Source organism: Dipodomys merriami, unplaced genomic scaffold (genome assembly GCF_024711535.1).
Source record: "Dipodomys merriami isolate MVZ:Mamm:240054 unplaced genomic scaffold, mDipMer1.0.p SCAF_4, whole genome shotgun sequence".
NCBI classification, from domain to species: Eukaryota; Metazoa; Chordata; class Mammalia; order Rodentia; family Heteromyidae; genus Dipodomys; species Dipodomys merriami.
In genome coordinates, this window is record NW_027205603.1 from 66446167 (window position 1) to 66472746 (window position 26580).

General features: G+C 44.1%; 1 protein-coding gene and 1 long non-coding RNA gene across 2 annotated transcripts in view; one reads left to right on the forward strand and one right to left on the reverse strand.

The window, feature by feature from the left end:
• The first annotated feature begins 8765 nt into the window (after window positions 1-8765).
• Window positions 8766-17307, forward strand: Odf1 (outer dense fiber of sperm tails 1). The gene is made up of 2 exons (XM_069991177.1): window positions 8766-9215; window positions 16702-17307. The coding sequence occupies exons 1-2, from the start codon at window positions 8899-8901 to the stop codon at window positions 17168-17170; spliced, it is 786 nt and encodes a 261-aa protein (XP_069847278.1). The 5' UTR covers window positions 8766-8898; the 3' UTR covers window positions 17171-17307.
• The window catches only part of LOC138805917 (uncharacterized), a 30622-nt gene continuing 14172 nt past the window's right edge, over window positions 10131-26580 (reverse strand). The window contains exons 4-6 of the long non-coding RNA XR_011365674.1: window positions 21141-21255; window positions 20458-20640; window positions 10131-14893 (exon numbers count right to left, since the gene is read on the reverse strand). This is a non-coding gene — a long non-coding RNA (uncharacterized lncRNA). The remainder of the gene's footprint in view (window positions 14894-20457; window positions 20641-21140; window positions 21256-26580) is intronic.

Genomic DNA, 26580 nt, shown 5'->3' on the forward strand with positions numbered 1-26580 from the left:
ACTGTAATTGGCAAACCCAACAAATCAGCCTGTTTGTCCCTGGAGAGGGTGTTGTTAATGACATATCACCACACAGCTGCAGGCAAGATGTCCTACTGAGGGGCTGGATCCAAACCAACTGTGTGCGTTAGACTGCTGGGCTGCCTCGCAAAATCCCACAGGCTGGATGGTTTATTTCTCATAGTCCTGGGAGCTCCAAATCCAAGATCAAGGTGTTAGGAAATTTAGTTTCTCCGGGGCCTCTCTCATTGGCTTGTAAATGGCTGCCTTCTCACTGTGTCCTCACTTGGCTATTTTTTACCCCTATGTACAGGTAGGTCCCATTACATTAGTCATCTTAGGCTATTTTTCCTACCCTTCCGACTTCATTCAACCTTAATTTCCTTTTCAAAGGACCCATCTCCCAAACCAGATACACTGGGGGTTAAGGGCTTCTAGATATGAAATCAGTCTGTAACACCTTGTGACAGGCATGCCGGGAAGCAGCACTGCATTTTCAGGTGAACTGGCATTTCAACTCCCAAAGGAGGAAGGATTCAAGCAACTTCAAATCCATCCCACCCACCCCCCAACCCCTTCCCCCACATGCCAGCATGTTGGAGCAGGGGGAGGGGGGGTAATTGTATAAAGTAAGGGAGGCTTCATTCTTGTTGTGGCACCATTATCACTGAGATGCAGTCCTCACTCCCCAGGGAGGCCTGGAGACTCTTGGGCCTGGATCTTGCATCATTTACAATGCTGTGAAGTACAGGAAGAGGGGCTTGTTCTCAAAAGACACAACCACAGGGAAACAGACACTGCCAAGTCTGGTTGAGGCAGTTACATCGGACTTGCTGTATAGAAGCAGGAACTGCTTTTCACAGCAATAAGGAGTGCACTGGTGACATCAGTTGATGTGATCTAAATAAAGCTCAGGATTCCTTTTTTTTTTTTTTAATGGTGCTGGGGCTTGGACTTAGGGCCTGAGTGCCCTTAGCTTGTTTTACTCAATATCATTTTGCCACTTGAGTTATGCCTCTACTTCCAGCTTTTTTTCGGGGGGGGGAGGGGAAGAAGGGGGAGAAGAGGGTAGGGAGGCTGGGTTGGAGGGTGGTTAATTGGAAATGAGTCTCATAGATTTTCCTACCTGTGCTGGCTTTGCACTTGGATGATCAGATCTCAGCCTCTTCAGCAGCTAGGCTTACAAGCATGAGCCACAGGCACCCAGCTCAGGAGCTTTTACTTTGCTTAAAAAAATTTTTTTTTTAATCTCACTTGTAGCCCAAGCTAGCCTTGAACCTGAGATCCTCCTGCTATTAGTCAATGTGAAGAAAGCAAGCCTGAACCTGACATCCCCCTCCTCTGTGGGCAATCCCAGGCAAACTGGACTCCACCTCTGCAGCTCAACCAGGAGTAGAGAAAGAGTGAAGGATCTCAGTGTACCTCAGGAAGTTTTCCCTAGAAAGCTGAGTCAGACAGAACATGAGGTAAAAAGATGGCTTAGGACTCTGCATTCTCAGGAGGGAGAAGACTCAGGGTGAAGAATCCACTTCCTGTGCTGAAAGACTTGCCACTCTCCTCTGTGGGAATGCTCTGTGCAGAATCTGTGCTATAAACGGGCACAGTTGGTGTTCTGACAAAGTCGGCAACAGGGTCCTATGAGGGAAAGAAAGCATCTTTTAATTTTGCTGTGCTGGGGCTGGAACCCAGGGCCTCAACCTTGACGTTGTGCTCTATTACTGAGCTACATCTCTGGTCCCTCATGTTCAAGTCTAATTCCTCTTTCATCTTTGAGGGAAGTTCAGAGAAAATGTTCTTAACTTATTCCATTCCTGTTCCAGGATAAACACAGTGGAGGTTGACTGCAGGGGCAAGGGCGGAGGAAAGGCTCTGCCACTTCCTGTGTGAGCTATCCACATTGACGTCCTCATCTGTATAATGGGTCTAATAACCCTCACTTTGTAAGGCCTGGTACTGACTCATTAGCCTTCAAGCAAGCATCTATTGTGAGGCAGGTGTGGGTAGGGGTATTGTTAGAAATCTGAGAAAAGAAAAGTGCAGCAAATCAGGCCACTGTCTAGAGCTGAAGTGTTAGGGTAATTAGGGCTCTAAAATGTTTAGATCTTTCTCTTTGAGAATAGCCCAGGACTAAAGATGGAGAAAGAGAGAGAGAAGGGGTAAGTCTAAGCATAGTACATTGCATGCATATATTATAGACATGTTGATAAAACCTCCTTGCACAACCAACTGATGCTAATCTTTAAAAAGTGGGGTGCAGAGAGAACAATCTAGGAGGTTGCTAACAATTTTTCTTGGAGACTTCATGAGAGTGAAGGCAAGTTAGAGGGGGAGAAGGGACAAGTAAAGATTTACAGGGAAAAAAGACCATCTGTAGACTGGGGAGAGGGTACCCCTAGACCTGTATATGATCATTCCCCATTTTTCTAGGCTTATTAGCTCAGCATACCCTAGCAGAGAAATAGGGCACCAATATTTACTCTGCTGAGTAGGAAGCTGCTCTGAATGACATGAGTTTTCCAGAGCTAATTCTGAGATTCTGGCCAGGGAAGCCTTCCTTGTTCCAGGGATGATGTTCATGGGTGGGTCTTGGCATTTTCCCTGCTCTGAGTCACTCTTTGTCCTAGACCCACAGGGCCTTTCGGAATGGCTGCTGTTCTGGGCAGCTGGATATTGCTAAGATGGAGGAACTGAACTCACATGGGACAATGACCCCAGGCCAACAGCCAACCTGCACGGCCAGCCCAGAGAGGTCTTCTGTTCTCTCTGGGTAGCTAAGAGGGCAGGCTGTCATTGTAGTTGGCTTCTGGAAGTAGAAAAAACAGAAACTTAGGAGTTTATTGGAAAGACAGAGAGTAGCTTACATACTCAAACAAATACTGAAGGTTAGTGTGAGAATGATAGCCCAGGCCAGTAAGGAAAGTATCTCTTTAGGTCCATTGTCAGAGTATATCTCCTCTAGCCTTTTTTTTTTTGCTGGTCCTGGGTCTTAAAGTCAGGGCATGGGTGCTGTCTCTGAGTTTCTTTGTTCAAAGCTTGTGTTCTACCGCTTAAGCTACAGCTCCACTTTCAGCTATTTTGGTGATCAATTGGAGATAAGGGTCTCCTGAGTTGGCTTTGAATCAAGATCCTCAGATCTCAGCCTCCTGAGTAGCTAGGATTATAGGCATGAGCCACTGGCTCTCAGAAGGGTTTTTGTTTTTGTTTTTTTGGTGCTGGTACTAGAGCTTGAACTCAGAACCTGACACTCTTCTTAGCTTTTTCGCTCAAGACTGGTACAGTACCACTTGAGTCACACTTTTACTTCTATATTTTTCCTGGCTAATTGGAGATAAGAGTTTCACAAGCTGTAATCCTAGCTACTCAGGAGGTTGAGGTCTGAGGGTTGTGGTTCAAAGATAGCCCAAGCAGGAAAGTCTATGAGACTCATCGCCAATTAGCCACCAGAAAACTGGAAGTGGTGTAGTAGCTCAAAGTGGTAGAGAACTAGCCTTGAGCAAAAGAGCTTGAGGACAGCACCCAGGCCCAGAGTTCAAACCTCACAACCAAACAAAAACAAAAAACAAAAATCCCCACAAGCTGGGCACCAGTGGCTCATGCCTGTAATCCTAGCTATTCAGAAGCTGAGATCTAGGGATCGTGGTTCAAAGCCAGCCTGGACAGGAAAGTCTGTGAGACTTTTATTTCCAATAAACCACTCAGAAAACCAGAAGTGGAGCTGTGGCTCAAGTGGTAGAGTGCTAGCCTTGAGCTGAAGAGCTAAGGGACAGTGCTCAGGCCCAGAGTTCAAGCCCCACAAACAAAAAACAAAACAAAACAAAAAACACACACATACACAAAAAAAACCTCACAAAAGTTTCACAGACGTTTCTGCCTGAGTTGGCTTCAAACTGCAATCCTCTCCTCTCAGCCTTCTGAGTAGCTAGGAATACAGACATGAGCCATGAGTGCCTAGCCTGCTTTCACGCTTCATGTCATCAAGCTCCTTGCAGGGAATTGAATCAACCAGTTTTGGTCATGTGTCTGTCCCTAGGGAGCTGTGGGTGTAGGGGCAGGCAGAGAGGGCTAACATAAGACCACTTCCTCAGTGGTCTGCTCAGAGGAATGGCTATGAGGTCCACTTGAATTATAGAAGCAGGGCCCAGAAGCAAGCATAGCAATTTTTTTTTGGGGGGGGGTCCCGTTGTGGGGCCTGAACTCTGGGCCTGGGCGCTGTCTCAGGCGCTGTCCCAGGCTCTGTCCCAGGCGCTGTCAGCTCTTCAGCTCAAGGCTAGCACTCTACCACTTGAGCCACAGCACCACTTCTGGCTTTTTTTCTTTTTGCTTATGTGGTACTGACGAATCGAACCCAGGGCCTCATGCATGCAAGGCAAGCGCTCTACCACTGAGCCACCTTCCCAGCCCCTAGCATAGCAATTTTTAAATTTCATTTTTAATTTAAAAAAGTATTTTGTCAGTTATGGGGCTTGAACTCAGGGCCTGGGTGCTGTACCTGAGCAATTTTGCTCAAGGCTAGTGCTCTACCACTTTGAGCCGCAGCACCATTTCTGGTTTTCTGGTGGTTACTGGGAGCTAAGAATCTCACAGACTTTCCTGCCTGGTCTGGCTTTGAACCATGATTCTCAGATCTTAGCCCTGAGTAGCTAGGATTACAGGCATGAGCCACCAGGACCCAGCTCCATAATTTTTTCTAAAGTTTTTTTTTTTTTTTGGTCGGTAGTGGGACTTGAACTCTGGGCCTGGGCGCTGTCCCTCAGCTCTTCAGCTCAAGGCGAGCGCTCTACCACTTGAGCTACAGCGCCACTTCCGGTTTTCTGGTGGTTTATTGGAGATAGGAGTCTCACGGTCTCTCCTGCCCGGGCTGGCTTTGAACCGCGATCCTCAGATCTCAGCCTCCTGAGTAGCTAGGATTACAGGCGTGAGCCACCAGCGCCCGGCTTTTCTAAAGTTTTTAATGCTGGTACTGGGGCTTGAACTTGCTTGGCTTTTCCACCAAGGTAGTGCTCTACCACTTGAGCTATAGCTCCACTTATTTCCAGCTTTTTTGCTGATTAACTGGAGATAAAAGTCTCTCAGATTTGTATGTCATCCTCAGATCTCAGAATCTTGAGTAGCTAGGATTATAGGTATGAGCCATTGGCACCCAGCAGAGTCTCACGATTTAATGCAAAATTAGTGTTAGATACAATATTAGAAAGTATTTCATTATAAAACAGATAATATCCTCAAAAGTAGAAGAAAAATATCAGTTTTATGGATTCTTGTGTGTGTGTATGTGTGCACGCATATGTGCGCATACCCATCCTAGGGCTTAAATTCAGGTCCTGGGTACTGTTCCTGAGCATTTTCTGCTCAAGGCTATTGCTCTACCACTTGAGCCATAGCCCTACTTTCAACATTTCTGGTGGTTAATTGGAGATAAGTGGCTGTCAGAATTTTCCTGCTAGAGCTGGCTTTAAACCTTAATCTTCAGATTTCAGCCTCCTGACTTGAATATCTAGGATTATAGTCATGTGCTGCCAGTGCCTGGCACATGGATTCTTTTTGTGTGTGTGTGCGCCAGTCCTGAGGCTTGAACTCAGGGCCTGGGCACTGTCCCTGAACTTCTTTTGCTCGTCTAGCATTCTATTATTTGACCCACAGCCATAGTTTTGGCTTTTTTCAAGTAGTGTATTGGAGATAAGAATCTGAAGACTTTTTTGATCAGGCTGGCTCTGAGTCATGATGCTCAGATCTCAGCCTCCAGAGTAGCTAGGATTACAGCCAGTCCCTGGCTCATGAATTTTTAACAGAACTGAAGTTATATATGTATATCATTTTGTGCTTAATGTCTTTCCACTGCACATGGATCCCATATCTACTAGAGAAGCACATTTTGTGACATTGGTGTAAAGCGTGGATTCGACCTGTTGTACTCCTATGTGATGGGAACCTTTTGGGTCTATAATTCTGCCAATACTGGGAGCCAAACAACCATTTCCCAGCTTCAGAAGTTGCTGAGCCCTGCCCTCCTTTCCAGCAAAGGTTCTACCTGGACACTAGCCAAGGAAGATGAGAGCTTCCAGGAACACTATCTTGTAGAAGTCAGGCCCCCACCTCTGTAATCAAGCCCACAGAAATACCATGTGTTTATGCCTCAAGAAACTGAAACCTGCCAAGTGCTGTTGGCTTACACCTTTGATACTAACCATCAGGAAGCTGAGATCTGAGGATCACAGTTCAAAGTGAACCCTGGCAGACAAATCCTAGAGATTTTTATCTCTTATTAACCAGCAAAAAGCTGGAAGTAGAAGTGTGGCTCTAGTGGTACAGCACCAACCTTGAGAGAGAACCTGAGGCCCTGAGTTCAAGCCCTTAATACCAACACACATAAGTGCACGCGCACACGTGCATGTGTGCACGCACACACACACACACACACACACACACACACACACACACACACACAAGCTGAAGCATTATGAAGTTCAGCAGGTTCTTATGAATTTGAATTTCAATCAACTTTCTAAAGTGAATGAACCCATTTCTCTATCAGATTTTACAAGGAGGTTCCTTTAGTTATTTGAAAGGATGTTAAAAATACGTTTCATGATGGAGTGAATTCATGAGGAATGTGGGAGACTGGAGAATCCTAGTTGAAATAGAGCCATCACCATCTTAATCATGTACTGTGCAAATTCAGATGTGTGTTTAAGCCTCTGAACCTGTGTATTTAACAAGTTAAAACTAACAGCCTGCCTGTCTCAACCTTTGCTGACATTTGCTAAGGGAATAGAATTCACTGGGATTAGGAGTTCAGAAGTCTATCCCCCCTGAGCTGGAGAAATCTGGATTGGCTTCTACACCAGAAAAGCTTGGCCATGTTCTTGTGAACAGAGGCCACCCCTCAGGACTGCCTCAAATCACTCTCCAAGGGTCTCAGCTTCTGTTCCTGAAAGAGTATTATTCAATTTTGCTGTTGGATTCAGCTCATGTGATTTCAAGGGGCCAAGGACCTTGTGACTTTTAGACTAGGGGAAAAAGTAATCATATGAGAAACATGTGAGCATAGTTATAGAACTACTTGGTGGCAGCAGGTGTGGAGGTAGGAGGGGCAAAGGCCACTTCCCTAAGGAGGGGAATGTGAGAAGAGAAAAAGATGCCTCAGAAATGACCTAGGTCCAGGATAGAGGGTGGGGTGTTCAATTTCCAAATGGGGAGTACCTCTGTGTTTAACTCTTGAATGAGGTGAAAGAGTAAGGGATGGCCTTCTAGGCTGGGGGTAGTGGCCTTACCACTGTGGCTATGGTGTAATGAATGGCAGTAACAATGAGGGGGCGTGGGACACTGGGCATGGTGGCAGAGGCCAAGTGTTAGCACCTTGTCCTTTGAAGGGCTCAGGGAAGATGGAGGGCTTTTAAGGCAAGAGGTGGGGACGAGAGGAGGTTGAGGGTTACCAGATTTATAAACAGAAATTGCTCTGGTTACAATGTGGAGAATAGATTAGATAGGGCCTATGACCCACTGGTTTTGACCTTGCTATCCTATAACCGTTAATACTTGCTCCAGGCCTTGTCTCTTGACTGCTGGCCTGAGACCTCTTCTGTCGTCTCCCTACCTGTCTGACCTACCTTTCAACGCCTGTCAGTTAAAAAATTACATGGTGATCCTTCACCAGGCTCAAAATAAAATCCAAACTCTGTACGCACCCTGAATTCCTTCTCCAGTGTCACATCTAGCCATTTGTCCTCAAGGACCCCCTTAGGCCTTGGCCCATGGGAAGAGTGGGTAAAAGCAGGACACAGTTTCAGGGAGAGGGAAAATCTGAAGCCTCATCTGTAGTCCAGAAGGCTGGTTCCATATTAGAGTCAAAAACAAGGGTGTCAGGTTCTACAAGTGTTTTAGAGATCAAGACACTTGAAAAATACTGCATGAGGGACTGGGAGGGTGGCTCAGTGGTAGAGTGCTTGCCTTACATGCGTGAGGTCCTGGGTTCGATTCCTCGGTACCATATAAGCTGGAAGTGGCGCTGTGGATCAAGTGGTAGAGTGCTAGCCTTGAGCTGAAGAGCTGAGGGACAGCGCCCAGGCGGAGTTCAGGCCCCATGACTCACCAAAAACAAAAGAAAAAAAAAACTGCAAGACAAACATCTGGAGGCCTGGACTTATAGGACAGAGTCCTGAGCACTCAGAGATGAGAGCTTAAGGACAGGACCCACCACCCATGGAAACCTGAAGCTTATCTAGTGAGGATAGCCTAGTAAAGGAAGGCCAGTTGTCTTGAATGTGGAAAGCACTGGGTGTAATTAGCACTGGGAAGGGGGAAAATGTGGTCAGGACTCAACAGACTTGGAACTGAGGGCAAGGACAAAAAGCTCATGTAAGGGTGACTTGATACGACTAAAGTTCTATACATTCTGTCTGCCTAGACTGATTAAGGCTAAGGTTTGAATCAGGGGTAGAGCCAGAAAGGCTCAAAGGCAGGGTCTAGGCAGCTCTTGCCATTGTCCTCATGAAGATACACATAATCTTGTAGTGCTTATCCTCAGAGCATATACAAGTCAAGGACATTACAGGGCAGTTCCAAGAACTCTCTCCCCGTCCCAGGATCTGGGATTGCTTGGGAGACCCCTTCAAACATCCAAGGGGGATGAAACCTCAGCCTCAGTAAGGCTCTGAGCTAGGGGCTTCGCAACTTTAAGGCGGGTCTCTGCAGACTATGACCCTGTGTGGTTCACATGGTAACCAGAGGACTATGACATACTTAGAAGGCGGTGAGGTCACAGAACATAAGCTTTAAAGTAAGTGAACCATATGTGCCTCATTTAATTTTAAAAGAGGCCTCTGAGAAGAGCTTAGAACAATTTTTTCCCTCGAGTGCCATTTCCCAAAGGTACTCACAGAACAATAAGGTGTGACTGTAATGGCTGCACTGAGTTGTCTTTTGGACAGTGTTAGACGGGACATAAAGAAGGTGGACAGAGAATTAAGACAATTGAGATGCATCGACGAATGCACACGATGCCTGTGCGACCTTTATATGCATCCCTACTGCTGCTGCGACCTGCACCCTTACCCCTACTGCCTGTGCTACTCCAAGCGTTCCCGATCCTGCGGCCTGTGTGACCTCTACCCGTGTTGCCTGTGTGACTACAAGCTGTACTGCCTTCGCCCGTCCCTCCGCAGTTTAGAGAGGAAAGCCATTAGAGCCATCGAGGATGAAAAGAGAGAGCTTGCCAAGTAAGAGAACCTCTTCTTACCTTTGGAGACTGGGCAGATCAGCCTTAGACATTAGTTTGTAAGAAAGGGAGGGAGGTGACCTCTAATACTTGAACAAAGATTTTAAAAAAAAAAAAAGCTGGACGCTGGTGGCTTACACCACCTCGATACTTAGGAGGCTGAGATCTGAGGATTAAAGTTTGAAGCCAACTCAGGCTTTTTATCTTCAATGAATGACCAACAAGCTCGAAGTGGTAGAACAGTATCCTTGAGCAAAAAAATTCAGAGACAGGGCCCAGGCCCTGAGTCCAAGCCTCAGTACCAACACACACACACACACACACACACACACACACACACACACACACACACACACACATACACACACACACACAAGGGAAAAAAAGTTTAAATGACTAGTGACTTAGGAAAGATTTAAGAAGAGTAACTGGGTCCATGATGGGAATCATTACAATTTTCCACAGACAACGTAAAAGGTCAATTGGCAAGGTTGGTGGTGGTTGATGGTTAGAGTGCCAGAGTGACAAATCAAGGGGGCTTTTTAACAGGGGTGTCATTGAAAAGCTATTGGAAGCAGCAAGTTCAACATTTCTTTCTGGTGATGACTAAAGTGACTTACATATATTTGGACTTTCAGAAAAGTAATAATAATTGATCAAGTCCTTAATGTGAGCTAGAGGCCGCAAGAACAGGGAGCAAATTGAACAGAGATATTTCTTCAGAATTGTAGGAAAATGTTTCTCCCAGCTGCCATCTCTAGGCTAAGAGTTCAAGTTCACCCAGTCTATTGGCCACTTCTTCCAACCCCAGGAAAGCTGTACAGATAAACCAGAGGGTTAAGTAGTAACTTTCACAATAGACAGGTTTTTCATTGAATTAGTAATTTAATTTTTTTTGTTTTGAAAGTACTTTTTAGTTAGTGATTACAACTTTCAGACTTTACATACCTTTAGAGATTATAACTTTCAAACTTTATATATCTTTTTAGTTTGTGAGTATTAATGAAAAAGATAGAAAGTGAGGATACAAACAAATTTTGGAATAACATGTTAAAAAAAGGTGAGTAACACATTTTATGTAGTAAGCAGTAAAAGTCAGGTGGGGGAGAAAAACTTGGTAAGAACATTTTTAAAAAGATAGGTGTAGCTAGATAAGAATCATGGAAAAACAGATGGTGATAGATGGATAGGTGGGCAGAGATAGGCGGAGTCCCTTGACAACGGTGACAGTGATGATTCACTAGAAAGAACAATAGGACAATGACTGATGAGGCCTTCAGCCACCAGGGGGAGAAGGGGCTTTCCTCATAATGGGATTAAGTAATCACCTACAAGCTCATCCACACTGTGAATTAATGCTTATTTTTTTGTCCCTTTTTAGGATATCGAGTCCTATGACCTGCTGTGAGGCAGGGATTCTTTTCAATTTGGTCTAAATTAAGGGCTCTTTACTTTGAAAAGGTCTGTGCCCAAGCTCCTCTACATCTTTGAACACTTGACTACCTGAGTCCAAGTACTTCAGTCTTGAACTTCTAGCTATTCCCTTCTTTCCACTCTCCACTGGAACAATGCCTCACTGTCTTTCCACATCTGCTTTCTCTTCCAGAGGCCTATTTCTTGACACACAAGAGACACAATCTCAGCTTCATTCTTGCCAGAGTAGTTCACGCAGGAGGTTAATGCTTTTTCTGCTTCTCTTGACCATGCCTGAATCTTTCTTTGTACCAGCAGTGTGAGGCTGGTGATGTCCTTACATTCATTCCTGTACCTCTGAATAGATAGCCCCAAGTCCATTTTAGAAGTGACCTGAAACTTGCCCTCTTTTTATCTCTCCTTGGCCATTTTTTTTCTCTCATTCATACCACCTGGGGAAATTTCTATGTTCTATTTCTGACAGCTTGACATTTCACAATCCAGAGGGCTTAATGTCATCTGTAAGCCTAAATCTTCAATTTTTCTGAATAGAAGTGAAAAATATTAAGCCCCAATCCTAGCTCCAATCCCAGATGAGTTAATGTTTTTTTTTCTTCCAGTGAAAATGCTTTCTCCTCCCCACTTATCTCTAACCTAGCTCTTGATCCATGACTAAATATATCCATAAATACCATATCAATTCAATTTTTTAACAATGTCTGGTGTTGCCCAAGGCTTTTTGAGTTTAGAATTCATATTCACATGACCTTTCACCCCTCAAAAAGAATGCTGAAGTGTTGGCTGGTTGTGACATGTCTTTTCAGATGTCAGCCTATATTATCCAGAAAATTCTATCTCAAGTTTGTAGTTGCCTGGGTCCTACTAAATTTATTTGTCAGTGTGAGAGGCTCTTGCTCTATCTCTAGGTGTTTTTTTGTGACTGGTATAAAAGCCTCTACCAAAAATTATTAAATTGGGACTCCTCTTGAGTCCCCCTCTCCAGATGGAGAGTTTTTGCTACTTTCTTCCACTGCTTTCCTCTTACTTCCAAATAAACTTCCTTTTATTCCATTAAAGAATATTAAATTCCCTAAGTTTCTTGAGTGTGCCTAAGTATCGTTTCTTTGGGTGATACAGATATGCACTTGGGTTTTATTTTTAGACTTAGAAAAGAGCCAGCTCAATCTTATTTCTTCAACAGCTGCTTCAAAAGAGTGTTGTCCTTAGTACTCAATTTAGCTAGCACTTTTGTGTCCATCTTTTTGATGCTTCCTTTTTCCTCTAAATTACCTCTTGTACCCTCAAACTAAGCAGTGTTCCTGCCCTCCTCCTCTCTTCTGGATTCAGAGAAAATCTGAATCTCGTTCCCTTCACAGGTCCAGCCAGCAACCTCAGTGAAGTAAGCATTGGACTCACCTCCACACTTCATGGGCTTCCTTATTTTCTGCACAAAAGCTGGAGAAATAGAAACCAGTTCCTCCTAAATCTTGGCTGTAGACGTTTATTATCCAGTTAATGGAGGGATGCCCACTGGGGCTTCTGCTCTAGATCTGGAGGCTAAATACACCATGATTTGCAGGTGGTGTCATTCTGATCTGGGCTCCATCTCTGCCCCTTTACTGGTACTCCAAAACAAGTTTCAGTGGTCACAAAGCATCAGCGGTTAGCCTCTCATTAAGAAACCCCTCAAAAATCACACGAGTTTCCATCCTAAAATTTTATAAATCAACCTTTTAAAAATGTCTTTTCTTGGTACTGCTTCATGATCTGAGTCTGAGTTTTCAGTGAGCCCACTCTTAGCCAGTTAGGGTGAGACATCAGAACTGGTGACAGGCTGGCGTTGCCACAGAGAGGAGAGTGCCTTGCGTGCCTCTGGTTCCTCTGAGAGGTCCTTGCTTCCAAAGTTGAGCTAGTTCTTCTGTGCACTGGCATCAAAATCTTCACACCTGGAGATCTTGGAATCCATCAGCCCTTGGATACAAGAGGAAGTGCTGCTGCTCATCTAAAGCCAAGTACAATTTTTGTTTTGTTTTGCAGTGTTGGAGATTGACCTCGTAGCCTTACAGGTGCTAGGTGAATGCTCTTACCATGCACCACTCACACCCAGTCTCAAATACATTTCTATTATTTGATTTGACCTTATTTAGTGATACAGAGTTAATCACTTCACACTTCAGCTTTTTTTAGGCCAGTCCATGGAAGGTGGAGCCTGATATAGCCAGATACAGAAGACTTACATTGTACGTTAAAAACTATGTGCCTGACATTTCTTGTTCATTTAATCCTTCTAATATGAACAACAAAAACATCATCTTTATTAAAGATAGCTGAAACAGACTTGGGGGCAATGCTCTTGATCTCTAGGAAGTGGCAAGGCAAGACTGGAAGGAGAGCCATATTTTCCCGACTTCGACTCTTAAGAGCATAACCACTGGTCTGTGGTTCTCAAAGGTAGTCCCTGGACCAGAATTGGTAACATCCCCTGAAACTTGTTAGAAAAGCTACAGGTCAGCTCCACACCAGAACATACTGACTGAAACTCAAGTGGAACCCAGACAGGAGATCACAGAGCACATGACTGCTTCCTACTACTGTGACATTTGTCCTCCAAAAGTCTGGGGAGCTGAGTGTGATCACACATGTCTATAATCTCAGCACTTAGAGGAGGATCATGAGTTTGAGGCCAGCATGGCCTACATAGATCCTTAAAAAAATGCAATATAGCCTAGGGGGAAGGTCAGCCTCCCCCTCTCTTGCTCTAGGCAGATGATAGTCATTTCTAATATCTTTTATTACTTTATTCATCACATGACTGACACATCCTTGTGAAGATGGCTGACTAGAGAGTTCATATGGCTGTAGGCACAGTTTTCTATGTTGCTGAGCATGGTCAGACCTGGGTGTGAAACAGCTTTGAGAAAAGAAGGCAGAAGCATGGGACACAAACAGCTTCCTCTGAGTTTTCCTATGAAGCTTCTGCAAAGAACCCGAGAGTCTGATTCCTGTGTTTACTGACTGTAGTTGAGAAACAGCCCCAGCGTAACAAGCACAGGGGCACAGGAGGCAATGTCTCTTTGTCCAGAGCCACAGAAAATGCCATTTAGGATGGTGGGTGGCTCACTAGACAGGAGTCAAGTTATGAGTTCAGAGTAGAGTCTGATGAGTCACTTTGGGCTCCTACAATTTCCTCTAAACCCACAAATCCTTGCAGATAACTACAGACCTAGAAAAGCAGTGAGAATCCTGACCTGCCAAGAGCTTTAGGCAAGTTCCCAAAGACCTCTGTATAGCTGCTGCCAGGACCAAAGGAACCACAGAGGCAGGTGTCAGAGGACAGGAGGAATCCAGCACAAAAACATGAATCCTAGCTGTAGGAGGCAGATCTGGGAGCTGGCCTTGCCTGTTAGCTGTTGCTCCCACGTCAGTCTCCTGCAGAGGACAGGTGGGCTTCATCTAGCAGGAGCAGCTGAGGCAGAATTGGGAGCTCAGCAGTGCTGCTTGGTGTCCACAGTCCTCTTGGCTGGGCCTAACTTCTCTGTAGTAGCAGGATTTGATGCTTTTCACGTGGACAAGAGTTTGAGTCTCAGCGATACACCTTTTCCATGAGAGATTCCTGAGAAACCAGGGCTATGCTATTCACTCACAGTGTGGCTACTTAGCTTCAAGTAATGATCCAGGCACAGAGGGTGCTGGGTCTAGTTTTAGGCTGGCTCTTCACAGCTTTGTGAGATCTTCTCTGCCCATCTAATGAGCCAGAATGCTTGGTCTGCAACTTTAGTGACCAGTCCTCATCCTTTCTTTTTAGCATGGCTTTCATTCAGCATGCCAGCATCTTGCCCAGGGCAAGAAAGATTATCCCTATTCCATCTTCAAGTTCTTAGTTTGGGTGGAAATGGAGCTCAATTCTTGCCCTTGATCTGTTACTTATGTTGTTTCCTTCGCCTCTGTCTTTTAGGGATAAATTCTATTGGATCAGGTTGTAATTAGCCACTAAGAGTCTTAGTCTGTAATTTTCAGTAAAAGGATACTGAACACATGTTAAATTGATCCTGTGAGGTCTTAGCAAGTAGAAAATAGAGATTAAGAGCAATATATATGTAGATATATATATATATGTATAGCATGTTTCCTCAAAACTCTTAATATGTGTAGAAACACACAAGAAAATTTAACACTGAAGTAGACAGAGTTACAGCTATTTTACAATATTTCATCTGAAGAGTTATATCTGCATTTTCTGGATCTTCGATGATGAACTTGTATAGCCTATGTAAAAAATAAAAGAAATGTTGAAATAGAATTTAGTAGAAAGAGGTGATGCACTAATAATCACACATGCATCACAGATACTGTGAAGATGCCATTGCCATGGCTAGCACTCCCAATAATACATTGAAAAAGACAAAAAGCCCAACATCTGCTAAGGTCCAGCTCACACCTGTAATCCTTGCTAGTCAGGAGGCTAAAATCTGAGGATCACAGTGTCAAGCCAGCTCAGGCAGGAAAATATTTGAAATTCTTATCTCCAATAAACCACCAAAAAGCTAACGCTGGAAGTAGCACTGTAGCTTCAAAGTGGCAGAACACTGGCCTTGAACAAAAGAGCTCAGGGACAGTGACCAGGCCCTGAGTTCATGCCCCAAAATGGACAAAAAAAAAAAAAAAAAAAAAGCTGAACACAAAAGCCCAGAACAGTGCCCAGGTCCAGAGTTCAGGCCCCAGGACTGGCATATACACATGCAAACACACACACATGCACGCACACACGCACACACACACACACACACACACACATACACACACACACATACACACATGCCTAACATCCTAACCCTGTGCCAAACATGGTTGGAGATGCTATTCATGCATCTCCTAAGTCAACAACCCAGTGTGGTAGGGGCTATCATTTCTAGTTTTACAGATGAGGAAAGTAAACAGAGAGGTTAAATAACTCGTCTACAGAACAGCGCCAGGATGTATTCCAGTCTATTCTCTTCAGCACTTGATCTCTAAATGATCCTAACCAATTGCTATGAGCAATAGCTATTTTTTAAATTAAGGATTTGCACAATAGGGCTGTTGAATAATAAGGCAGCTCTGTAGGAAACATGGAACTGGTATTTAACAAATGTCAATCAGCTCTGCCTGATGTGGCAGTTTCCACTTGCCATAGTGTAAAGATTCTTCCTATGGGTGAGTTTGAGCCATTAATATGAAGTCTTAGAATGGGCTCAGAATGAGCTCTTTCTGGTACAGTCTCAACTAGAAAACCATTGACAGGTCATTCCATTCTGTGATCAACACAATCCTGCCAAGCAGACTAGTTCTCTACTAGCTCCACTCCTCCAAGTCTGAGACCACCTCAGTGCAGCAGGGGACCTAGAGCAGAGCTGATGGGAGCTTTCAGGCTGAATGTCTCTGATTGCCTAAGAATCGCTCACCGCCATCTTTTTTAAAATTTCGTTTCATTTATTTCATTTTATTATTTCACTCTTGTTTTCCTTATTTTAACACCCCTATACCACTCTGGTAGCCATCTTAATATGTGTCTTACTAGCCTTGTCCATCTGGGGCTAGGAATGGAATTCAGTGATAAGAGCACTCACCTAGCCTATCTGAGGCCCTAGGTTCCCCAGCATAGGGAAACAAAATAACAAAATATCTATCTACATTTAATTGTAGCAGCAGTAGTAATAATGCAAGATCTGCAATGTGCCATGTGGAGTGTTCAGTAAAAAAAAAAAACTAGTCTCATCTAAGCATTTAATAGTGTTATGTCCTAAGTATTCTTTCATTTTACAGATAAGGAAACTAAGGCATTGAGAGGCTAAGGCCCAAGTTTAATAACTGAGGAAGAATAAAGATTTAGCCAAGGAAGATCTGGAAAACCAAAGAGACATGGGGGTGGGGGTGGGTCAGTGTGATTCACAAGAAGGGACTCTTGCTTTTACATTCCACACGTCTATGAAGTTTGATTTGTCATAATGACTTTTTTTCCTATTTAAGAAGACAGCCATTAACCTATTGTCAGGCTGTGCCTGAGTCCTGAGTCCTTTCTTTTACCTCTCTTCCAGACTCAGAAGAACCACAAATAGAATTCTGGCCTCCTCTTGCTGTAGCAGTAATATTTTAGGATCCGTGAATGTGTGCGGCTTTGAGCCTGATCAAGTCAAAGTACGAGTGAAAGACGGCAAGGTGTGCGTGTCAGCCGAGCGAGAAAACAGGTACGACTGCCTTGGATCGAAGAAGTACAGCTACATGAACATCTGCAAGGAATTCAGCCTGCCGCCCTGTGTGGATGAGAAGGACGTAACGTACTCCTACGGGCTGGGCAGTTGTGTCAAGATCGAGTCTCCATGCTACCCTTGCACTTCTCCCTGCAACCCCTGCAGCCCCTGCAGCCCCTGCGGCCCCTGTGGTCCCTGCGGCCCCTGCGGCCCCTGCAGCCCCTGCAGCCCCTGCGGCCCCTGCGGTCCCTGCGACCCCTGCAGTCCCTGCTACCCCTGCGGAAGCCGATTTTCCTGTAGGAAGATGATTTTGTAGATTGTACATTAAGAAGTTAAGTTTTAGCAGAAGTCAGCTACTCCAGCCAGGCAGCTCTTCCAGCATTCTCTACCCCCCCTTTCCGTGGCCCGTTGTTGTTCAAGAACATAGGAAACTAAATACATAACTGCAATCTACTGGTGGTGTGTGGGTGTCTTTTTTTTGTTCAACCCACCAGGGGAATCTTCGCAGTTAGTGGGCATTGGACGAATGAACTGGAATGGAAGAGGAGAGGGTGAGATCTGCCCTCCTGCACTTTCCAATTTTATTTTTTTGTCGGTTATGGGGCTTGAAATCTGGCCTGGGTGCCTTCCCTGAGCTCTTCAGCTTACTATTTCAGCCACAGTGCCTCTTCCGGTTTTCTGGTGGTTAATTGGAGAGTCTCACTGGGGACACTGCCTGGGTTGGCTTTGAACTGTGATTATCAGATCTCAGCCTCCTGAGTAGCTAGGATTACAGGCATGAGCCACCAGCATCCAGCTACTCTCTCCAAATTCTTAAATACAACCCTACTTTCCAGGCAATCCAGTGAAATGGACCAGCTCAGAAAACACACAGTCCAAGCCAGGGTAGTATGAGTTGAAGATAAGCACGTAGCAGTGTCTTGCCGTGGTGTTTAATGACAGTACCTACACCCAAGTCAAGTGGGCTTAGATTTGCTGGGGCAGGGATCAGATCAAGGGTATGGGGTGGGGGTAGGAGAACATGTTCACTGAACAAAGATGAGGCAAGCCATACAGTTGGTTATGTCTCAACATTCCTGGGATTTTGAGATTGGTCAGCTCTCCTTGGAAGGACGGTAACTCTTTGGGATTTCTTGCAACTGTCTCCTTATCTTAGTTCCTGATATCAATTTCAAACCCAAGGTTCAAAGTTCAGGAGTTCAGCCCAGGAGTGCTGGGTATTAGGTGGCTCATATCTGTAATCCTAGCTATTCAGGATAGCTAATCAGGAGGCTGAGATCTAAAGATCATGGTTTGAAGCCAGCCTGAGTGAGAAAGTCCTTGAGACTCTTATCTCCAATTAATCACAAAAATTTGGTAATGGAGGCATGGCTCAAACAGTATAGCACTAACTTTGAGTGGAAAAGCTAAGGGACTCACTCAAGCTGTGAGTTCAAGCCCCATTACTGGCACCAAAATTAAAAAAAAAAAAAAAAAAAAAAAAACAGGGAAAAAATCTTATCCTATAAAGCCAATGGAATGTCCTTGAGGCCTTCACTCGAACAAAAAGGCATCTTTGCCCCTACCAGGGGATTCTAGTCTCAAGAATAGTTTATTATTATTTTTGTTCAAGACAGGGACTTGAACTCTAAGCTTTTGCTCGTTGGCTAGTGTTCTAAAACCTGAGCCATGCCTCCAAATCCAACAGCTCATTTCTGTATTCACCCTCATTCTGTATTTACCTACTCATTTGCTAATCCATCCATCCATCCACCAACCTGCCAGTAAGACATTCTCATTTGAAATGCTAGGTACTGTGCTTTCCCATAGGGATGGAGAGAAAGTACTTCAAATTGAATTCAAGGGTGAGGCACTGTGGAGAGATGTAACGTGGAAGATGGAGTTCAATGGAAACTCAACAAGGCCAGGGAGCCCTTCAGACATTTTCATGGCATGCATTGTTGACATCACTGTCCCACAGGACAGAGCTAGACAGAGGTTGGCCTGGGGAGAAATGGCTACCTTTATCTCCCTAATAGGGAGAAACTTGATAGGAAGACACATGTTTATTGACTGAGAACCTGCTCTGACAGAGGCACAGTGCCAGGAACTAGTCTCAATAACTATCTTTCCAGAAACTTCTATAGGATAAGGCAAAACTACTTCCCACAGGGTTTTTGTCAAAACATTCGATGGAGTAGTTGGCACTGTATTGCCTGTGGGGTGATTATCAGGCAGAGGAGGAGGTGAGATACAGGTGTGGGTCATGTCTGGGGCCTTGGGGACAGGTACATAGTAGGGCTTCTTGCTCAATGAACCAGCTGAGAATAGGTAGGAAGTAGATATGAGGGAGAAGAAAGAAGAGACACTTATCTGGGTACTGGTGACTCACACCTGTAGTCCTAGTTACTCTGGAGGCTAAGATTTGAGGATCGTGGTTCAAAGCTAGCCCAGGTAGGAAAGTCTGTGAGACTCTTGTATCTAATTAGGCACCAAAAAGTCAGAAGTGGAGCTGTAGAGCAAAAAAGCTCAGAGACAGTGCCCAGGCCCTGAGGTCAAGCTCCAGGACACACACACACACACACACACACACACACACACACACACACACACACACACACACACACGCTGTTTCTAATTGTCTTGGATGGACTCTCAGGCTTGAACAGTTGTAGCTTTAAGTACAGTTTTCAGATCAGAATCCAACCATATAAACATTTTGTCTATCTGGATTGGAATGACTCTTGAATGGATAGAGGCAAGATATTAGCTCAGCTGGGAGATGAAAGATGAAAGAGGCTCTTTCACTATCTAACTTAACCAACTTAGGTAAATATGGCAACGTGTTTAGTAAATATTGCAGAATTAAGGTTGGAAATGATAAACTTCACAGCATATATTCTAGAGCTGAACTATTTAATTCTTATCATAAATAATTTTCTCAGGTACAGGATTGTGAGAAATTTATTCCCAATAGCTATGCTGTTTGATTTCTTGTAAATTATTCTATAAAATTAAAGAACAGGGCTGAGAAGGTGGCTCAATGGTAGAGTGCTTGCCTTGCATGCATGAGGCCCTGAGTTCGATTCCTCAACATCCTATAAGCAGAAAAAGCCAGAAGTGGTGCTGTGGCTCAAGTGGAAGAACGCTAGCCTTGAGCTGAAGAGCTGAGGGACAATGCCCAGGCCCAGAGTTCAGGCCCCAGGACTGACAAAAAAAAATTTAAAGAACATCAGTTGACTGCTCTTCAGTTGTAAGTTTTAGATGGTGAATTCATATGCTCAGAATTAGTGGACTAAATCAGTTTCCAGTTATCTCAGCTTCTGGGGCTAGGGGTATAGCTCAGTGGGTAGAACGCATGTTTAGTATGCATGAGGCCCTAGGTTTGGTCCCAAGCCCACACCCCCAACAGCAAGCAAACACACAACCTCTCTACACAGTAATTCCTTTATCTCTGTCTTCCCCTATCCATACAAATATCATAAACTGAAAAATTGGCTTATCACTTAGGCTTCTTAATCAATGTAGACAATATGACAGACTTAAATATCCTTCCCCTAAAGCCTCTACCAAGCATTGGTTCAGTATTAGTCATAAGGTCATCACACCAATCAAATATCCTACCACATCTTGATGGCTCATAATTCTGGCCTTCCACTGGTGACAAGGCTGATGATGCCAGGTGCTTGGGTGTGCTTCAGAGAAAGTACCAGTAATGGAAGCCAGGCAGGGTGTTTGAAATCCAGCAGGCTATTCCTGAGGCAACTGGTCTACCATGTGAAGCTTCTTCCAGCAAGTAATCTTTCCCTACAGAGCAGAGAGTTAATTGGAAATAATTAGCCTTCCCTCCTTTTCCTCTCTTTTCCCCTTCCTCTTCCTTTCTCCCTTCCTCCCTTCCCTACCCTTCTTTTCTCTTTCTTTTCCTATTTGCCTTCCTTGTCTTCCTGCTTCTCCATGGGGCATTAAGCTAGGTATTGAGGAACCAGGGATCAATATGCTAAACCTGGTCCCCTACTTTCAAGGAGGAGTTAAGTCTAGAGAGGAGAATAACTATGGAGTAAAAAGAAGGGAATAGGTAAGATAGTTGGACTTAAAGAGACTTTAGGGTCTGTTTTATCTTCTACAAAATCTGGACACATATCTCTTGTTTTTGTTTTAAGACAAAATCTTAGTACTTAACCCAGGCTGACCTTGAACTGATCATCCTCCTGCCTCAGCCTCCAGAGGCCTGGAATGATACACTATAATACCTGAAGAGATCTATGCAAAGTCAGAGAAGATCCAGAAAACTCAGAGAGATCACTTACAATTCAGAGGCAAAATGCTGCATAGCCCTAAATCACTGTCTCTTCCAGGCGGCCTCCTATTTCCGTCTCCTCAGCATTTCTATCCCTTTTGCTTAAACCTATGCAGTCTCTTAACCTGTAATAGAAGGGAAATTGAGAAGGGTGTCTTTTAACTTTGGGAGAGAGGAAACCCATCTAAGCAACACAGGGCAACCAGAAGCCACAACAGAAAACACAGATATATTCAATTACATTTCTAAATATTGTGACAAAAATCACAGAGTCAATGTGGGTGTAGTGCTGCTCATCTCTTGGGATGAACTTGGGAGGCAGAAATAAATGATGAATTCAAGTCCACTCGGGTGTCAGAGCACAACCTTGTCTCAAAAACAAAACAAAATCCAAAATATTTTAAAAGCAGAAAATAAGTAAGGAAACAAATAGTTGTAACTTTTTGAAAAACAAAAGACAAAAATAAGAATATATTTAGCATCTTTATCCTATAATCTCCAGGAACCAGAAACAAATAAGATGTCCCTCAACAAGTCGTTTAAGGATTCAGGTGGACCTGTTGCAACAATGAGAAGTACAAAATGTCATGTCAAAACCAACTTTGCAATGTCGGTGTGGGGGGGGGGGGAGGGGGGTATAATTGGGTGGAGGGAGGGGGGAGGCTGGGAAGGGAGGTGAAGGGTAAACAAAGGAGGAGGTTGCAATGCTTGGTAAGAAATGTATGCATTATCCTGCCCATGTAATTGTAGCCCCTCTGTACAGTATGTTCTCAAATAAAATAAAATAAAATTAAAAAAAATAAGATGTCCCTCAATAAGTGAATGGATAACAATGGCACATTGTATCATTAAATATTCCATGAGGAAGTAGTGGTGTGGATCAAGTGGTAGAGGCGCTGGTCTTGAGCTGAAGAGCTGAGGGACAGCATCCAGGCCCAGAGTTCAAGCCCCACAACTGACCAAAAAAAAGAAATATAAAATTTGCCAGGTGCTCACACCTGCTACCTACTCAGGAGGCTGAGATCTGACAATCAAGGTTCAAAGCCAGCCCAGGAAATAAACTCCAGGAGACTTTTATTTCAAGTGGTAGAGTACTAGTCTTAAGCTGAAGAGCTGAGGGACAGTACCCAGGCCCAGAGTTGAAGCCCCACAATTGACCAAAAAAAAAAAAAATTCCATGAGAAAAAGAAATGAGTAGCCCGGCATGGTGGCTCACGTCTGTAATCCTAGCTACTCAGGAGGCTGAGATCTGAGGATCAAAGTTCAAAGCCAGCCTGGGCAGGAAAGTCTGTGAAACTCTTATCTCTAATAAACCACCAGAAAACCAGAAGTAGTGCTGTAGCTCAAGTGGTAGAGGGCTCGCCTTGAGCTGAAGAGCTGAGAGACAGTGCCCAGGCCCAGAGTTCAAGCCCCACGACTGACAAAAGAAAAGAAAAAAAAGACATGTTATCAAGCCACTAAAAAGACATAGAAGAAATGTAAATGCATATTGTGTGTGTGTGTGTATGTGCACATTTGCACACATGTAGGCATGCACATAGGGTTGACTAAGCACATGGGATTTCTTGTGTGGGCCAATACTAGGGCTTGAACTCAGGTCCTCACACTCTTGCTTGGCTTTTATGCCATTCTGTCATTTGAGCCATACCTACTTCTGGCTTTTTTGATGGTGAATTGGAGATAATCTCTTGAGGGCTGGGAAGGTAGCACAGTGGTAGAATGCTTGCTTTGCATTCATGAGACCCTGGATTCGATTCCTCAGCACCTCATAAGCATTAAAAACTGGAAGTGGTGCTGTGGCTCAAGTGTGGTTTACGCTAGCCTTGAGACTAAAGAGCTGAGGGATGCACTCAGGCCCAGACCTCAGGCCCCATGACCAACAACAACAAAAAGAATCTCTTGAGCCAGGTACCAGTGGCTCACACTTGTAATCATAGCTACTAAGGAGGCTCTGAGGATAGCAGTTTAAAGCCAGCCCAGGCAGGAAAGTCCATGAGACTCTTATCCCCAATTAACCACCAGAAAACGAAGTGGTGCTGTGGCTCAAAGTGGTAGAGCATTAGCCTTGAGCAAAAGAGTGTACTGAGTTCAAGCCCCACAACCGATTTAAAAAAATTTTTTTTTTCTTAGACTTGTCTGCATGAGCTGCATGACTAGGATCCTCAGTTAGGATTACAGCTGTGAGCTATCAGTTAGGATTACAGCTGTGAGCTATCAGGGCCCTAGAAGAGAGGATTTCTTTAGAGTGACAAAACTGCTCTGTATGTCACTGTGATAGTAGTTATAAGACACTGTGCTTTTGTCAAAGCCCATACAACTTTATAGTAGAAAGAATGGCCCTGTGTGTACAAAACAAAATCACTGAGGTCAAGGAGTCTAGGATTGTGGGAAATCTATCCCCAGTGGCTTCCAGAAGCTGTTTCTTTCAAAAGTTGTAAAAAGCAAGGTGATAGAAAATTCCATGTGAGGTGGGTATGATTTCAGGCAGCACATGCCTTTAATCCCAGCACTAGAGAGGAAAATCCTGAGTTCCAGGCCAGCTTGTGCTTACAGAGCAAGATTCTGTCTCAAAAAGAAAAAGGACAGACAGACAGAAAGGAGAGAGAGTAGTAAAAGAAAGAAGAGAGGAAGAAAGAAAGAAAGAGAAATTATGTTTATTGCAGCATTATTTACCATAGCAAGATATGGAACCAACCCAGATGCCCCTCAGTAGATGAATAGATCAAAAAAATGTGGTATATATACATAATGGAATTCTATGCCTCCATCAGACAGAATGGCATTGCCACATTTGTTAGGAAATGGAAAGACTTGGAAAAAATTATATTAAGTGAAGTAAGACAGGCCCAAAGAAACATAGGTCTTATGGTTTCCCTTATTTGCAATAACTAGTATATGTCTGGGACAAGTAGACCAGATAAGATGAAGTCAGGTGAAATGAACCCCAAGATAGGGACACAGTGGTTTTTTTCTTTCTTGCTATTGTTTCTAATATATTTATATGGTACTACGTGATTTTTTATTGCTTTGTATGTCCCTCTCCCGTGGTATAACCCCTATTTTCACTGTATTTGATGTTGGTATAATTTGGGGAGGGGAAGGGGAAAAAACAAAAGTTTAAATAGGAATACAGGCTGATCCACTGCAACAATGAGATGTATAAGACACTATGTTGAAAAATGAACTTTACAATTTAGGCTGGGGGCCGGAGGAGGGCTTAGTCGAGGTGGGAGGGAAGGGATGGTAGGGGAAAAACAAAGGAGGAGGCAACCATGCTTGATAAGAAATGTACTCATTACCTTGCTCACATTACTGTAACCCCTCTGTATTTTCGGGGGGGTTTTGGGGTCCGGTCGTGGGATTTGAACTCTGGGCCTGGGCGCTGTCCCTCAGCTCTTCAGCTCAAGGCTAGCACTCTACCACTTGAGCCACAGTGCCACTTCCAGCTTTTTTCTTTTTGCTTATGTGGTGCTGAGGAATTAAACTCCTGGCCTCAGGCATGCAAGGCAAGTGCTCTACCACTGAGCCACCTTCCCAGCCACCCTTCTGTATTTTCACAAAAAAAAAAAAAAATTTAAAAAGAGAGAGAGAAGGTGGGAGGGAGGGAAGAAGGAGGGAAAGAAGGAGGGAAGGAGGGAATAAGGGAAGAAACGAAGGAAAGAGCTGGGCACCAGTGGCGCACTCCTGTAATCTTAGCTACTCAGGAGGCTGGGATCTGAGGATCACGGTTCAAAGTCAGCATGGACAGAAAAGTCCCCATGGGGACTCTTAGCTCCAATTAACTATTCAAAAACTGGAAGTAGAACGGTGCCTCAAAGTGGTAGAATGCTAGCTTTGAGCAAAAAAGCTCGAGGACAGAAACCAGGCCCTGAATTCAAGCTTTACAACTAACCAAAAAAAAAACAAAAAACACCAAAAAAGTTTATATGACAAATGTATCAAACAAGCTCATTGAAGAAGTGAGGGGAAAGAGGTGACCTAAATGACTGTGGAAAGAATACTGAATTCCAGTTCAGAGGAAAAATAATGCCCTTCCCCACAACAGATCCACCTATTAATTACTAGAATATCTGAATCTATGCAACCTTTCATGGCAAAATATATTAAGGTAAATCTGCAGGAATAATCATATGGTTAAGAATTTTAATTTGGAGAGATGGTCTGGGATTGTCCGGGTAGGCCCATGTAATCACATGGTCCACAGACCTCAGATGTGATGGCTAGCAGTGGTATCGTGACACCAGCCAGGGGCCATGAGCCAACATGACCTCTAGATGCTGGGGAACAACGAAATGGAATTGCCCTTGGGTCTACAAAAGGAACATATTCTTGTTGATTACTTCGATTTGAGAACTTCTGACTCCAGAATTGGAAGAAAATTAAGTTGTGTTATTTTAAGCCACCAACTTTATGATACTTTGGTATAGCAACAACAGAAAATGAATACAAGGTCATGGTTAAGATAGGATCCATCATTTCTACTTTAGTACTTCTGAGTCCCTGGGGGGAGATTTTTATGGAATGAAAGAAGTAGGCCAAGAATCTCAGATTTCAGCAGAGGAGAGGTTAGTCCTGCAGGAGTAGAGTGTGCAGAAACCTTAAAAGATCCCAAGACTAAGGGGTGGCATGGTCCTTAACCCTGCCTATGCATCTGAGTCAACTGAGGTAGTATTACTAGCGCACTCCCCAGAGGGATCCTCATACTGGCCCAGAAGAGACATTCCTAGTATGGCTAGGAAGAGCTAAAGGGCCCAAATGGCTAACAATCTAGGAGAATAGAAAGGCTGAGTTAAAAGACTGCACAGAACTTTTGTGTGTGGGGGTGTCAGTATTGGGGCTTGAACTCAGGGCTTGGACATTGTTCTTTAGCTTCTTTGCTCAAGGCTGGCACTCTACCATTTGAGCAACAGATCTACTCTGTCTTATTGTTGGTTAATTGGAGATAAAAGTCTCAAACTTTCCTGGCCAGGCTAGCTTTGAATGATGATCCTATCTCAGCCTCTTGAGCAGAAAGGATTACAGCATCTAGCTTCTGTGCAGAATTTACACACCAATGAATACTCAACTTGAAGCACAGCAGGAAAAAATAATGAAACTGGGCTGAGAAGGTGTCTCAGTGGTAGAGTGTTTGCCTTGCATGCATGAGGCCCTGGGTTCAATTCCTCAGCACCACATAAGCAGAAAAAGCCAGAAGTGGCACTGTGGCTCAAGTGGTAGAGCGTTAGCCTTGAGCTGAACAGCTGAGGGACAGAGCCCAGATCCACAGTTCAGGCCCCAGAGCCAACAACAACAACAAAAAGATACATATCAATCTGAGCGCTGGTGGCTCAAGTCTGTAATCTGCACTACAGAGGAGGCTAAGATCTGAGGATCAGTTTGAAGCCAGCCTTGCAGAAAAGTCTGTAAGACTTTTATCTCCAATTAACCACCAAAAAGCCAGAAATGCATCT

What these genes read in the sequence shown, in the direction of transcription:
- Odf1 (XM_069991177.1), top strand. Translation starts at nt 8,899, where the DNA reads ATGGCTGCACTGAGTTGTCTTTTGGACAGTGTTAGACGGGACATAAAG. An exon ending in GAAAAGAGAGAGCTTGCCAA is followed by an intron (nt 9,216 to 16,701) that starts GTAAGAGAACCT and finishes CCTCTCTTCCAG; the next exon opens with ACTCAGAAGAACCACAAATA.